This window comes from Ambystoma mexicanum, chromosome 9 (assembly GCF_040938575.1).
Source record: "Ambystoma mexicanum isolate Mex_15411 chromosome 9, UKY_AmexF1_1, whole genome shotgun sequence".
Taxonomy (NCBI): Eukaryota; Metazoa; Chordata; class Amphibia; order Caudata; family Ambystomatidae; genus Ambystoma; species Ambystoma mexicanum.
Window position 1 is genome coordinate 1,211,591,112 of NC_090931.1, and position 13,264 is coordinate 1,211,604,375.

The 13,264-nt window shown below is 46.9% G+C and overlaps 1 protein-coding gene across 1 annotated transcript in view; it reads left to right on the forward strand.

Annotated features, from left to right (window-relative positions):
• The window catches only part of DARS1 (aspartyl-tRNA synthetase 1), a 985,274-nt gene that overhangs the window by 969,925 nt on the left and 2,085 nt on the right, over positions 1–13,264 (forward strand). The window contains exons 16-17 of the mRNA XM_069616538.1: positions 2,548–2,659; positions 5,612–5,683. Of these exons, the coding sequence (XP_069472639.1) occupies positions 2,548–2,659; positions 5,612–5,683 (184 nt within the window). The remainder of the gene's footprint in view (positions 1–2,547; positions 2,660–5,611; positions 5,684–13,264) is intronic.

Consider the following 13,264-nt stretch of genomic DNA (forward strand, 5'->3'; position numbering starts at 1 on the left):
GGAATGGGAGTCTTTTTTTCCCCCTAAGGGGGAGTCGGTCCCATTGTGGTCCACTTGCCCATACCCCTATGAAGAGTCTTGTGGAGCGGGCTCACCTCCCTAGCCTCAAAGGCGAATGCACCCCTGTGGGGAGAAGGGACGAATACCCTCGATTTGTCACAGCACCCAGGAAAGCATTCTTCAAATCACCCTGGCTCTGGGTAGTTTTAAGTGCCCAGTATACTTCTTTGTCTTGGCCTTGACATACTCTGCAGGTGTTGGGTAGTCTCCCAGGATGCTGTAGCCATTGGTGAGATCTACCACAGCAAGTCTTGTTTTAGTGCTCCACTTGCCTTAGGGGGTCTCTCGATACTATACGAAGGCAGGAGCTGCAGCTACCTCTGGTGCCCTAGTAGGAGTTCTGGATAGGATTTTCTTCCCCCCTTAGCTAGGTATTTGTAATGCTGCAGTAATTGTGACTTCTCCTGTGACCCAGAGCCATCGGTTTCCCCAAGAATGCAAACTTCTTTAGTTTGGGTTGGTGGATTTGAAGTGACCACCTGTATCTGGGCTAGCTCCCCCAACAGGCCATTTTCCATCTTCTCCTTCTCAAGACCTCCTACCAGCCTTTCATCCAAGTCCCCATTATGTTTTCCGCTCAAACCTTTCCTCTAAGCCATACCTATTCTTCCCTTTGGCTCACATGGCTTAGCCAGTCCATTTCTGCCCTGCCTTCACTATGCGGTCCATTTCGCTTGGCCACCTAGGGCTCTGTCTTTGTCCTTTCTCCTTCGCGCTCTGCTGTACAGACAATATTCTGGAACATTGTCCCCACGTACCCAGACACAGAAGTCTTCTGCCCCTTTCTACAGTTATGTTTTGGTAGTGATTTTGCCAATTAGCATTCTGATTGGTCTGTGCCTGGTATTTCCATCTCCTACCCATGTGTCCTAGTTTCACATTGTTTTAGTTAGTAAATTTGGCCCTCGCCTGTTCCCTGTCCCACAATGTATCTAAAAGCCAGGCTGTTGTCTTGGTATAAGGTAGCAATGTCATGTTAGGTGAGCATTATATCATCAATGAGCTGGGGGCTTTCTCTTGTGCTCAGGTCCCCTGTGCCCCTCAATGAGCATCACAAGGGTGCCTTTGTCGTACTAAGTAGGAAAGAGTCAAGATTATGTCAGTGTGTCCTGACCAGATTTTCTAGAGTTGGATGGACGAAATGATTCCAGGGTCAGACTGGGGCATAACATTGGCTTGGGCACCAATGAAAAAGTGGCCCTCAGACGAAATGGCAATTAATAACTACTACTTGAGTAGTACCTAAGAGTGATTTTGTTTTGGCAAAATGTGTTGCAGATTGTGATTTTAAACAATATGTGTTCAGTAACCCTGGTCAAATGTACTACAAACTGGCCCACATTAGCAGGTTGGAGCTACAATTGAATTTGGGCATTGCCTATATGCCAGTCCGAGCCTGAATGATGCCATAGAGGGTAACGTTTGATGTAAATAGAAAGAACGTAGTTCCCAACAATACTGGCTGTCTAGTGGAACTCCACACTGAAAATTCTGAAAACTGGAGTAAGAACTGGGTACACATACTTGAAAATCGCTATGATTATTGTATCTGAAATCGGATGAAATATTCTAGAAGCCTGAACTTTCAGAACCTAACAAACTGTTCGAATGAATTATTTAAAGTAAACTGTAAATCGGCTGCGGAAAGCGCTTGAGACTTGGAAAAGCATGCTGGCCACGCAGATGCTCTATAAAGAGTGAAACACCTTTCAAAGGGTTGTAGGTCAAAGGCTCGAATGCCTTTGTTTCGACACCAAAATGACCGAAAATAAGGGTCGAATTGTTTTTTTTTTTTTTTTTATGGGCGGGTCCCCCCAATCCCCGTTTTCTTTTTATAAATTACTTTTTAGTTACACTAAACTTAAAAAAAAAATCGACCTTTTTTTTCGGTCATTTTGGATTCGGACAAAAGGTCATTCAATCCTTTTGATTCGATCCTTTGACCGGACACCCTTTCTTTATTCTCTCGGTTGCATTCTGATTGTGGAAACATTTCTATTATCTTGAAAAACCTTAAGAAAATATTCACTGATTTACAATGACTGGCGGTTTCCGTTTTCCATAGTGATGTGTTGAACATTTCATGACGATTTATTAATTTTGAAACCGGAGTGCCTAGTTTACAGATTACCCAGGTTGAAGTGGCCCAAAGAGGGAAAGGGATTTTCTGTGTTCTACTTGGATAACCGTTAAAATGAAGGAGGTATTTTTGAAAGGCACAATCTTATCCTCAGGTGAACTTATGAACGGGAAGGTCTTCAGTGCGATTTCAGGAACGTTAGTTTTATTAAATGGCACACTGACTTCATTTACTTATGTAATTGATATTTTTATAGCAGTCTTACAAAATATCGATTTTGCTTTACATTTTTATTTACTAGTTCAAGTGCTTACACTTCTCGGGAGACAATATTTTAAATCATGTTAAAAGCCAGCATCTTTCAAAAGTGTTACAAAATTCTAAAGGTGTTTTTGTTTCTTATGCAGAAATACTCCAACTCGTACGACATGTTCATGCGGGGAGAAGAAATTTTGTCTGGAGCCCAGAGAGTTCATGACCCGGAACTTCTTACTGAGAGGGCGCAGCACCATGGCATTGGTAACTTGGCGTGGCTTTTTTGCAGTCTCTAGGTCCGTGTTTCTTCAGGGGTTCTCTGGCAATTGTATGAGCATGTGGCTCCAGAAACACACCATTCGAATCGCCTGTGTGTTCAGTTTAGGTGCCTACCAAATTGTACACACGGGACGTATTCGTTTCTGAGACATCTTGTTTCTACACTTTTTTTTGTAAAGTTTATTTTTTTTTTTTTACATAAAATGCTTATTAACATACTATACATAATATGGTCAACCACAAGCGTGTCCTCTAGTTACGCTTCGATTCCCATTGCTCGCAGGTGGTAATGTTCTGAAGATGGCATCCGGTTGCTGCATGTTTTATTTTAGGGTTTTGTAGCGCAATTCGCAGTTTGTTCTGCTTCCACGTTTCTAGTCTGTTTAAAGTTTCTAGTTTCACGTTTTTCTGTGGGAATCTGTTGATTTAACATGCTGTGGAAATGTTATTGTTGGTAGCCATAAGTTTCCTTTTGTGTGCTTCAAGAGATCTTTCCAACGTCACATGTATTTACTTCTCTTTGGAGTTTCCTAACACTTTGGGAGGAGTTCGTTATTTCCAGTTGTTCTGGCTCATTGCTACAGCTCAGTGTTCATTTCACTTTGACCCAGAGTCTTTATTGGATGTGGTTCCTTGCTGGCACAGGCCACAGGCAACATTTACGGTGTATCAAGACACTGCCTTCTTTTTTGTAATATAATGATTTCAGTTAGGTCTAATACAAAATGAATCCATCGTTATGCAAATCCGTGTCCTGACGTGCTCCAGTGCAGGGGAGAGCAGTGGTGCCATGTCTCGCACCAGGGAGGGGGCTTGCCAGCTCCCTACCCATTCTTGCCTCTGTCTCTACGATCTCCACGCATGGCTTTATCCCACAAAGAAGTAGGAGTGAGGCAACATATCCCCCTATCCTCCAGCATCCTGGTTCACCCAAATCATCTCTCTGCCCCCTCTGGTCCTGCATTCACAGCGAGGCTAGTGGTCCGAGCGGCAACTAGGAGAAAGGTGGCATATCCCTCTATCCTCCAGCATCCATCGTCACACTTCCCCCTAGTCCTGCATTCACAGAGAGGCTAGTGGTCCGAGCGGCATGTAGGAGAGAGGTGGCAGAGGTGGCATATCCCTCTATCCTCTAGCATCCATTGTCACACATCCTCCCTAGTGCTGCATTCACAGCGAGGCTAGAGACCCAACATCCCTTCATCCTCTACCATCCATCCTCACACTGCCTCCCTTGTGCTGTATTCACAGCGAGGTTAGAGATCCGAGCGGCAAGTAGGAAAGACTGGGCACATCCCTCTATCCTCCAGCATCCATCGTCACACTACCTCCGTAGTGGTGCATTCCCAGCTAGGTTAGAGGTTCGCGCTCCAAGTTCGAGAGGCAGCATATCCCTCCAGCATCAATCGTCACATTGCCCAGCATTCACAGCTAGGCTAGAGATCAGAGTGGCAAGTAGGAGAGAGGCGGCATATCCATCCCTCTATCCAGAGCCGGCCTTAGGGGCGGCGAGCAGGGCGACTGCCCGGGGCGCCACACCCCACAGGGTGCCATTGACCCCCGCCATGCCAGGTCGGGGGGAGTCTTTCAAGGGCTCCCCCGAGCTGGCGTAGTGGGAGAAGGCGCGGCAGGCGGGTTGTTTAGATTAAATGCACCCGCGGCAGCAGGCACATTGAATGACAATATGTTGCTGTTGTCAGCACCCTATTGTCATTAAATGCGCCCCTCCGCCTCGGGTGCTTTTAATAACAAAAGGGGCCATTAGCCCCCCACCACGCCAGCTCAGGGGAGTCTTTCAAGATCTCCCCCGAGCTGGTTTAGTGGCAGAAGGCGTGGCAGGCGCTTAATTGTTCTTCAATGTGCCCGCAGCAGCGAAGCGCATTTAAGAAAAATAGGGTGCTCATGCGCCCTATTAATAGAATTACCTCCTCGCCAGAGCGAGGAGTAAAAAAAAAGTGGCACAACCTGGCCCCGCCCCCCGTTGTTCCAAGCGGCAAGTAGGAGGGAGGCATCAACATTCGTGTATCCTCCACCATCCTTGTCCTACCAAATCTCTCTTCCCCCTTAGTCCCACGTTCACCCTGAGACTAGAGATCCGAGCGACAGTGAATGGAAGTTGTGGTGTGTGTGTACCCTCCTTTCCCGCGGCATTGCTCCTTCAGCTGTGCGACTGCATCCCTCGGCCCGTCTTAAGTGCGAGGGTCGGTAAACTATTGCATCAAATGCACGAGGCCCTTTGTCTTGTTATTTTTGCGAATGACTTTAGGAAAACAGACGGGACTGAGTACTTTCTAGAGATTGATTATATTCAGACGACGTTGAATGGGGACCTGTTTTTCACGCAGAGTTGGAAACCGCCTGTCAATTAGGGCTCAGACTTTACGCCTAAAATCGGAGGAGCAAACGCACACACAATGTGGTAGACGCAGCGTGTACATATGAAAGCAGGGGTGGGGGTGGATGGGGTCACTTGGTTGTGCTGCCTTTTATAAATGTAAGTTTCTTAATTGGCACATTGCACAGCAACCCCAGGTACGCATAGAATATTTAGCATGCCCTACACTTGGCACGCTCCACCTGCCTAATGTGAGTTTGCTGCCTCTGTGGGCCCCAACATTTAGAGGCTTCCCAGATGCATGGTGATCTGTAAGTGTCAGCACTCGCTCCACTTTGCCCACCTGTGGCATGTAGCTGACAAAAGCAAGATAAACAGGCAATGGGTCATTTGTGGAACTATCAAACACTTAACACTTCAATTTCCTGAACTCAAAACGACCCATGACACAGCATGCATTGCATTGCATTTGATTTATTACCGCCTTCTGCGGTGGACAGGAGGATCCTAGGCTGCTGCAAAGTTACCAGAGGCGTACAAAGGAAAAATGGCAGGAACATAACAGTGGCTGGTATTTTAACACATTTGTTTCTCTTCCACAGATCTGGAGAAAATTAAGGCTTACATCGATTCCTTCCGCTTTGGTGCGCCTCCCCATGCAGGCGGGGGAATAGGTAATTTATTATCTTCCATTGGGTAACCTGTCATCAAAGATTAATGCGCGCACATTAGGAGGAACTCATGTTTGAAATGTAAGCGTGTGCAGAATTGTTCTATTTAAAAACGTCCTTGGCTGTAAAATACTCGTTAGCAATGGCTAAATACATTTTTTTTTCTTAGTTATTTCTACTTGTTTCTCTGGTGAGTCATAGCCATCGCCACACTTGAGTTACTTGTATTCACATACCCCCCCCAACTTTACAGGCCCTGACCATCCACTTGCTGGTCTGAACCAAACACCCCGCACACCACAGCCACTACTACACATTCGTTGATAGGTCATCTATATAACAGGCAATGTTCCGTACGAGATTGCTCTATTGTGCTTTTTGGGAATGGGATGGTAGACTTCCCTCTCAACCCTATTATTTACAGTATGGGTCTTACTTTCTGTGTATTCTTTTTAGCTCTTGCCCTAACTAGAAACAAACACCATAGCCCATATTACGCATATAAACACATGCCCATATTGCCACAGCACAGAATCTGTATTAGTCTTAACATGGGATTTGCTACTCAACACTGCACAGTTCACTATTCATATTAGTAGTCCTCATGCAGTAGCCCGTCTGCTGCCGTCACTAATTGCATACACCTGCCAGAATGCAATTAGTTTAATTGGAGGGCTGTGGTGGAGTTTGGTTTGAATGTTGTTTGATGCTTTGGTGCGTCATGTTTTGTCGCAAATGGGGGATAGTAGGGAACATAGAATGAAAAAGGAAAAATATATTTGCAAGAATTTAGCTCTGTCAGCCCTTTCCTCTGGGGGAGTGGACACCGAAGAAAAGCGCTTACATTTCCAAAGTCAACCCCAGGTCAACACCTAAAGACAGTAACACAAGCATCTGTCACCACAATTACCAATCTGTGTTCTGCAGGACTTACAACTTCCTCTTCCGAAGTAGAGTCTAAAAATGATCTCGTATGAGACATCAAATGGATTTCCACTTCTATGCTGATGAAACGCACATAAATGTCATAGCTCTGTACATCACAGGAGTAAAAGATCATTTCAACATGGCTTCTAAACTGAGCTGACTGTATAGAGACAAACAACCTTAAACTCAATGGCTCTTAAATATAGAGCCAAGCACCTCCTGTCCAAAATAGCTTCAATGGACCCCACTCCCTCCTACTTCACAGATGTAGTGCCAATGTTAATCAATATAGGACATCTAGATGCCCTGTTGGATGCTGACGTGTGCGTAGACTCTGATGTCATTTCAGTGGTGAAAGATGGTTCCTTTAAACTGAAAGTCCTAAGAGAAATTCCTCTGTATGTTCCCACGGACATTGCACCATACCTACTCCAGACTCCACCTGAACACCACTCTTTACGCACAGCATCACACTTTACCCAAAGTCGACTGAATACCAAATGTATAGATGTTATACTGGATTTCTAATCTCGTCTGGTGGACAGAGTTTAGGAGGCCAACCTAGATATAGTGAACAGGAACAACTCTGGGAACTGTAGCCAAACTAATAAGGGTAGCATGGAGGGTGGTCAAGGCTAAGTCTTAGGGATGAGTGAGTGTGTGGTAAGGGGTCCACAATGAGCAATGAAGGATTAGATTTGGGCAAGTACAAAAATACTCTATTCATGGCCAAAGAACACACTATAAAAATGACTATGCACAGGTAATATTATCACGCAACACTAATAATAAAATGCATATATACAGCCAACAGTAGCCAGTGCAATAAAATCACAAAACCCCCACATGAGCGCACTCCCTCTACTAAGAGGTTGTGGTCTGTTGAGGACACTTCCCTGGGGAAGAGACCTAGAAAGGACAAGAAGTCCCACGCTCCAACTTTGATCTCTGACGGCTCCCAAGGCTCCGTCTACGACAGAAGGGTCCACTGACTCAACTCTGGCAGGCTCATCGTCATAAAAATGGCAAACATAGACCTCTCCGCTGACAAGTCTCGCACTGTCGACAAGCAGAGCATCTTCCACAAGCAGTCACTCCAAATGTCAAGTTTATGTTCGTATTCTGTCATCGAAACTCAAGTCTCTTTTAGTTATCGACCAAGGCATCACCAACGGTCCATTGATGAAAATCTTTGTCTGCCACCTCATTGGCGGCTCCAACTACATCATTGACTGTCCTGTCCGCATAGACAACCTTGTCAATGACTATGATAAACATCCACACGGTTTCTCTCCCTCCACAGCCACCTTCATCCGGCCCATCTTCAGCTTTGACAACTACACCACAGGCTCTGGTCATAGCCTCCTTCCACAGGGGTTCAAGTGTGGTCAATGAGATGCCGCCAGCCCTCTCCTGTCTCTCAAGGCCAACCAAGGCACAACCTCTCCTTAGCCTGTCATTGGTGGGTTCCCCAAGAGCCATTACCTTCTGCTCAACTACTACATGCAGGCCCTGTTAGACAAGATCGTATGCAGTACCATTTGGGTGCACTACAACAACCCTGAACTCCTGGCAATAGGAGCCCAACCTTTGGTAGAAGTCTGACCTACACAGGTTGGTAGCGTCATGAGCAGCCAGGCTTATCTCAAGAGGGGTCAATGTGAGCTGTAGGGGAGTTACACAGAGATTCACAATGACAAGTATTCAAATAAACTCTTAAACACAAGGTTTCTTGATTAAACAATTATTAATTTAACAGTCGCTTAGAGTAAGCCTTCTTCAGAAGGGGGAATATAAGAGTAACACGCGAATAAACTTAAATACACACTCTTAATATTTCGAAATCAGTAAGTGCCCTTTTGGGATGGCACACAGACACTTCTACACCCTCAGGTGACTTTATTAACTAGGACACTATTGACATTAATATACCAATTGTGGCATTTAGAATCAGACTTAAGAGTTTGTCAAAGAGAGAGGTTATTATGACAAAACAAGAGATCTCACAAATATTCTCCAGCAGGTAAGTACTTTTGTAAAGGCCCCAATGCAAAGTTAGTTAACCCCTTCCTGGAAGAAAGACCAAACACACTAACAGAGGGAAGAAGAGTCATTCAGGGAGCCAGGCAAGGCCAAAGTCAATTGGGCAAAAGTCTAGGTGAGCTGAAGCACTTCTCAGAGGTAGGTAAAAGTCTTGCACAATGTTTTAGAAGCCTTTGTAGACAAGAAGAATTCAAAGTAGGGCCACAAGCTGTTTAGGCTTGTGAAGTAAAGAAGCTGGCAGCGCCTTTACAGAGGAACCACAACAAGTCTCACCAACCGAGAACAAGTGCAGTTACAGGACAAGAGGTAAGTTCTCTTAGACTGTACAGTACCTTTAGGTTAAAGAAAAGTGCAGCAGATGGCTTCTGTTCCTGTGCAGCTCTGCAGATCCTGGTGTTCCTGAGCCTCAGGCGTGGGGACAAGAGAGAGGACTTCTGGGGACTCCTGCACTGCAATGAGATGGTCACCGATCGCAACCGTCAATCTTCAAACAAGTGGCACTTCAGTGTTTTAGCTCCTCGCGTCTACCGCAAATAGCAACACCGCGGTTACTGGCTGTTGAGATGGGCTTTCCTTACATATGGGGTCCAGGTGGCTCAGGCTCGGTCAATCCTGCTTCCTGTGAGTCCAGAGGATCTTCCTGGAGCTCTTGGCCAGCTTAAAAGCAATGCACACAATCTGGTGTTCCTCTCCCTGGCTATCGGTTCCAGCAGCAACTGCAGTGGAAATTCAACCAGCTCCCAGAGGATGTCCAGGTGGCTTACTTTGGAGTTGATTGGTCACACCAACTCAAGGGGAGAAGTCATCCTTACAGGGCTTCTCTAGTCAAAACAAAATTGTAGTTTCCGCACAGCAGCAGGGCTTCACCGGGCAAACCAATGGTCCAGGAGTTGCGGCAGGCGTCCTCTTCAAGTTCTTCTTCGGATTCCTTCGTCCAGTGGTCGACTCTGCCTTCCAATCCAAAAAACCTCGCCTTTTATGCAGGTTTTTCCCATTCATTTCAGCCCAGCTGTCAGTCACCCAGCAGGGTGGCTGTGCTTGCCGGACAGCCAGCCGGCCAATCACTTTAGAGTACATTCTTGTCTCCTAGGAGACTAAGCACGGGGAGTTTCGGGCACCTACCTCGCTTCCTGCCCCCACCAGACACCCTGGAGCCAGAGGCTGGCTTCACTCGTGAATCCCGCCAAAGGCAAAGGGACCACACCTGGTTTGGCGCGCAGAGTAAATCTCAAGAAGGACCTATCCAAGAAGAAATGGCGAAAAAAGACGACCAGGCCATTTTGACAAAAATGGCACCTCTAGGTGCTTTACTGCAGCTGCGACTGCAGCCCGCGGTAAAAGCACACCACGGTAGTTAAAAGTAAACCACTGCCACCAACCATTCATTGAGGAAACTGTAACATAAAAATGTTACATGAGATGCTCGACAAAGAGGATACAAAGTAACCCCTCCAGCACCCTATTGTAAGATAGTGTGTGCTGGGTCTAGAAAGTTACAAATGTAAGTAAAGACAATTTTACTTTACTGCTCTTGGAAACAGTAGTTTATCCAAGAGAAAGTATTTCAACCTTTGGGAAATCTGAAAGACTTCCCTGTGCCACTGCACTGAAGGTGCCGTGTGACACAATGCAAAAGGTGATGCCTATAGAGTTAATCATACCCCACAACCAAATGAAACAGAGTTCAAAATCATATTAAAATACATGAGAGAGTGGGAAAAGGGGTTTCACTCTGCAGGCAAAAGAATCAAGTCCTCACAATCCAGCAAAGTTGCTGGGGGTCTCTAAGGTAGAGAGGAATTAGCACATTTCTGAGAATATTCCCTAACGGGCCCTCTCTCAGGCGAGCCTACGGGGTCTTTCTCCTCTGATCTGGAAGAGGTAGAGGATTCTCCTGATCCCATTCTTCCTAGACCTCATCGCTCTCTGCAGCCACAACCAATTGTGCCCTTGCCCACTGCTCCTCAACCAGCTTTAATGCCAGTCCCCTTGTCCGTGGCTCCTATGGGAACAGCACCTAGACACTTGTCCCAGGGCATCCTGTTTACTCTGCACACTTTGGTTTCCAAGCTGCAGCAGCGTCTACCTACAACAGCTCCCCAGGCTGCTCTCTCTGGGTGTTCACCATGGCCCTCACGGCCAAGGCCACATTTAGTGCCTCCTCCTACACCTCGGCTGTTTTCTGTCCCTGTGGCTGCCCTCATGGACACAGATACGAATACGGATACAGACACCTCACAAGGTTCTCAGGTTTTGAGGACCAGATTCTGGCTGATGGCGAGCCCACTAATGTGGATCTGCCCTCCAGGGACTCTTCACCGGATGTCATCTGCTCCTTTCATGCACTGTTAACCTGTACAGCAAAATTATTCATCCTGGTTCCTGAAGAGAAGAAAAATTAGGGTTTCCTTTCCAAAGGAGAGTGTCCTCTAGACAATCAGTTGTCCATCCCCCTGCTCGATGACATATGGGAAGATGGCTAATTAGTCACGAAAACTGCTTCCCCTCGCCCCCCCTCAAAAAAGGATCACCTGGAGAAGAAGTGCAGAATACTAGATTCTGCCCCGAAGTCTTTGTTCCAAGCCTTAAACCCAACTCTGGTTTCTGCTGCAGCAAGGAAAAGGTCCTTTGACCCCCTCCTCCATGTATAGTTCCACCAGACCAAGAGGGAAAGAAGTTGGACGCGTTTGGGAAACGTATCACCACCACTGTCGCCTCCACCTTTAAAGCAGCTAATGCTTTAACCATACTCTCCAGAAACAATGGGGAGTGCTGGTATAAGCTAGGACCCATCTTAGACTTCCTCCCGGAGCACAAGAAGAATGAGACGTTGGCATTATTTCACGACAGTGAGTTTGTCTCTGATCACGCGATTACAGTCGCTGCGGTGTAGGCTTCTGACAAATGGGCAACCGAGTAGTGCTCTGCATGCAAGGCTGGTTGAAGGCCACTAACTTTCGCCCTGAGATCCAAGGGAATGTTATTGATATGCCTTTTGAAGGTATGGACCTTTTTGGCAAGGCTGGAGATGTGATCCTACAGTCTATAAAGGTAGACCCAGATACGACATGCTCACTGGGTACTCTTCAGCAGCAAAGGCAGTCCTTTCATTCATCCAAGGGCCATTTATCCAGGTCCACGAAAGAGGTCAGTCCAGTATATTACCAACCTTTGCGCTCCAGCACACAAGAGGCATACAGAGGACGTTCAGGCCTAAAGAGGGGCAACATACAGTCATTGTGGAACATCCTCTAGGACACAAACAACCAAACTGGCCTGAATAGGTCCAGGAGCCGGTCTCCCTCTTCAGCACCCCAGTGGGAGGCCTTCTATCGCAGTTTGTCAATGAGTGGTGCAACATCTCCACCAACAACTGGGTGCTAAGCATTGTCCAGCAGGGTCATAGCCTCGAAATCTTGGACAAATGCACCCCCATTCCTCCCGTCGTAAGACCAGATCAACACCTGCCTCTTCTCCTGCAAGAGATCTGGGCACTGTTAAAGAAGGGGGCAATAGAGACGGTGCCAAAAAACCTCTGCGGCTCCAAGTGTACTCAAGATACTTCTTTGTGAGACAGAACTCAGGTGGTTGGGGGCCCATCCCCCACCTGAGACAACTCAACACATTTCTCAAGTCCCAGAGGTTCTGGATGGTCACATTTCAGCCCGTTCTCGAACAACTAGAGCACAGACACTTCCTGGCCTCCCTAGACCTAGAGGATGCCAACTTTCACATCCCCATTCATCGCAGACACTGATGCTTCCTTTGATTTGTTGTAAACAGCAAACATTACCAATTCAAAGCTATAACCTTCGCCCTGAAGTCGGCTCCGAGGGTCTTCACAAAGTGTCTGGCTTCGGTGGCAGCCCATCTACAGCGTTCAGGTATCTGCGTCTATCCCTACCTGGGCGACTGGCTGATCCACGCCCACTCTCGTACACTGGCCTTACAGCACACCGAAGAGACCATCAGTTGCCTTACTTTGCTGGTATTCTCGGTCAACTGTCTGAAATCATGTGTGGAGCCATTCCAGAATGCTCTCTTTCTATGCTCGCCTCTTAACACACTGACATGTCTGGCTTCACCTTCGAAGGAGGTGATCGGGGCCATCTTGAACAAAGTGCAACCGCTCTCAACTCTTTGTGCGACGGCCATCTGCTCCATCAAATTTCTGTTTGGAACGATGTCTTCATGCCTCACCATAGTCCCTCATTGCAGGCTGCACGGGAGGCCTCTACAACAGTTCATGGATGCCAGGTGGCAACACATTTCAGGGTCCTGGAACGACAAGATTGCCCTCATTCCAGTGTTCAGGAAGTCACTGCAGTGGTAATCCATTCGTCAGCATCTCACGCAAAGTGCTCCTTTTCCCTTCCAGCGCATCAAACCACAGTGACCACTGAGGCCTCCCTTGAACGGTGTGTAGCACACAAAGGTCAACTTCACGCCAGGGGCTTATGGCAACCAGAGGAGGAGTTGCACATCAATGTCTTGGAGCTGAGAGCGATGTTCTGGGCTCTCAAGTCATTTAAACCCCATCTTCAAGCAAGGTAGTCTACATCTTCATGGACAACACAACCACAATGTTCTACATCAGGAAACAGGGGTAACGCG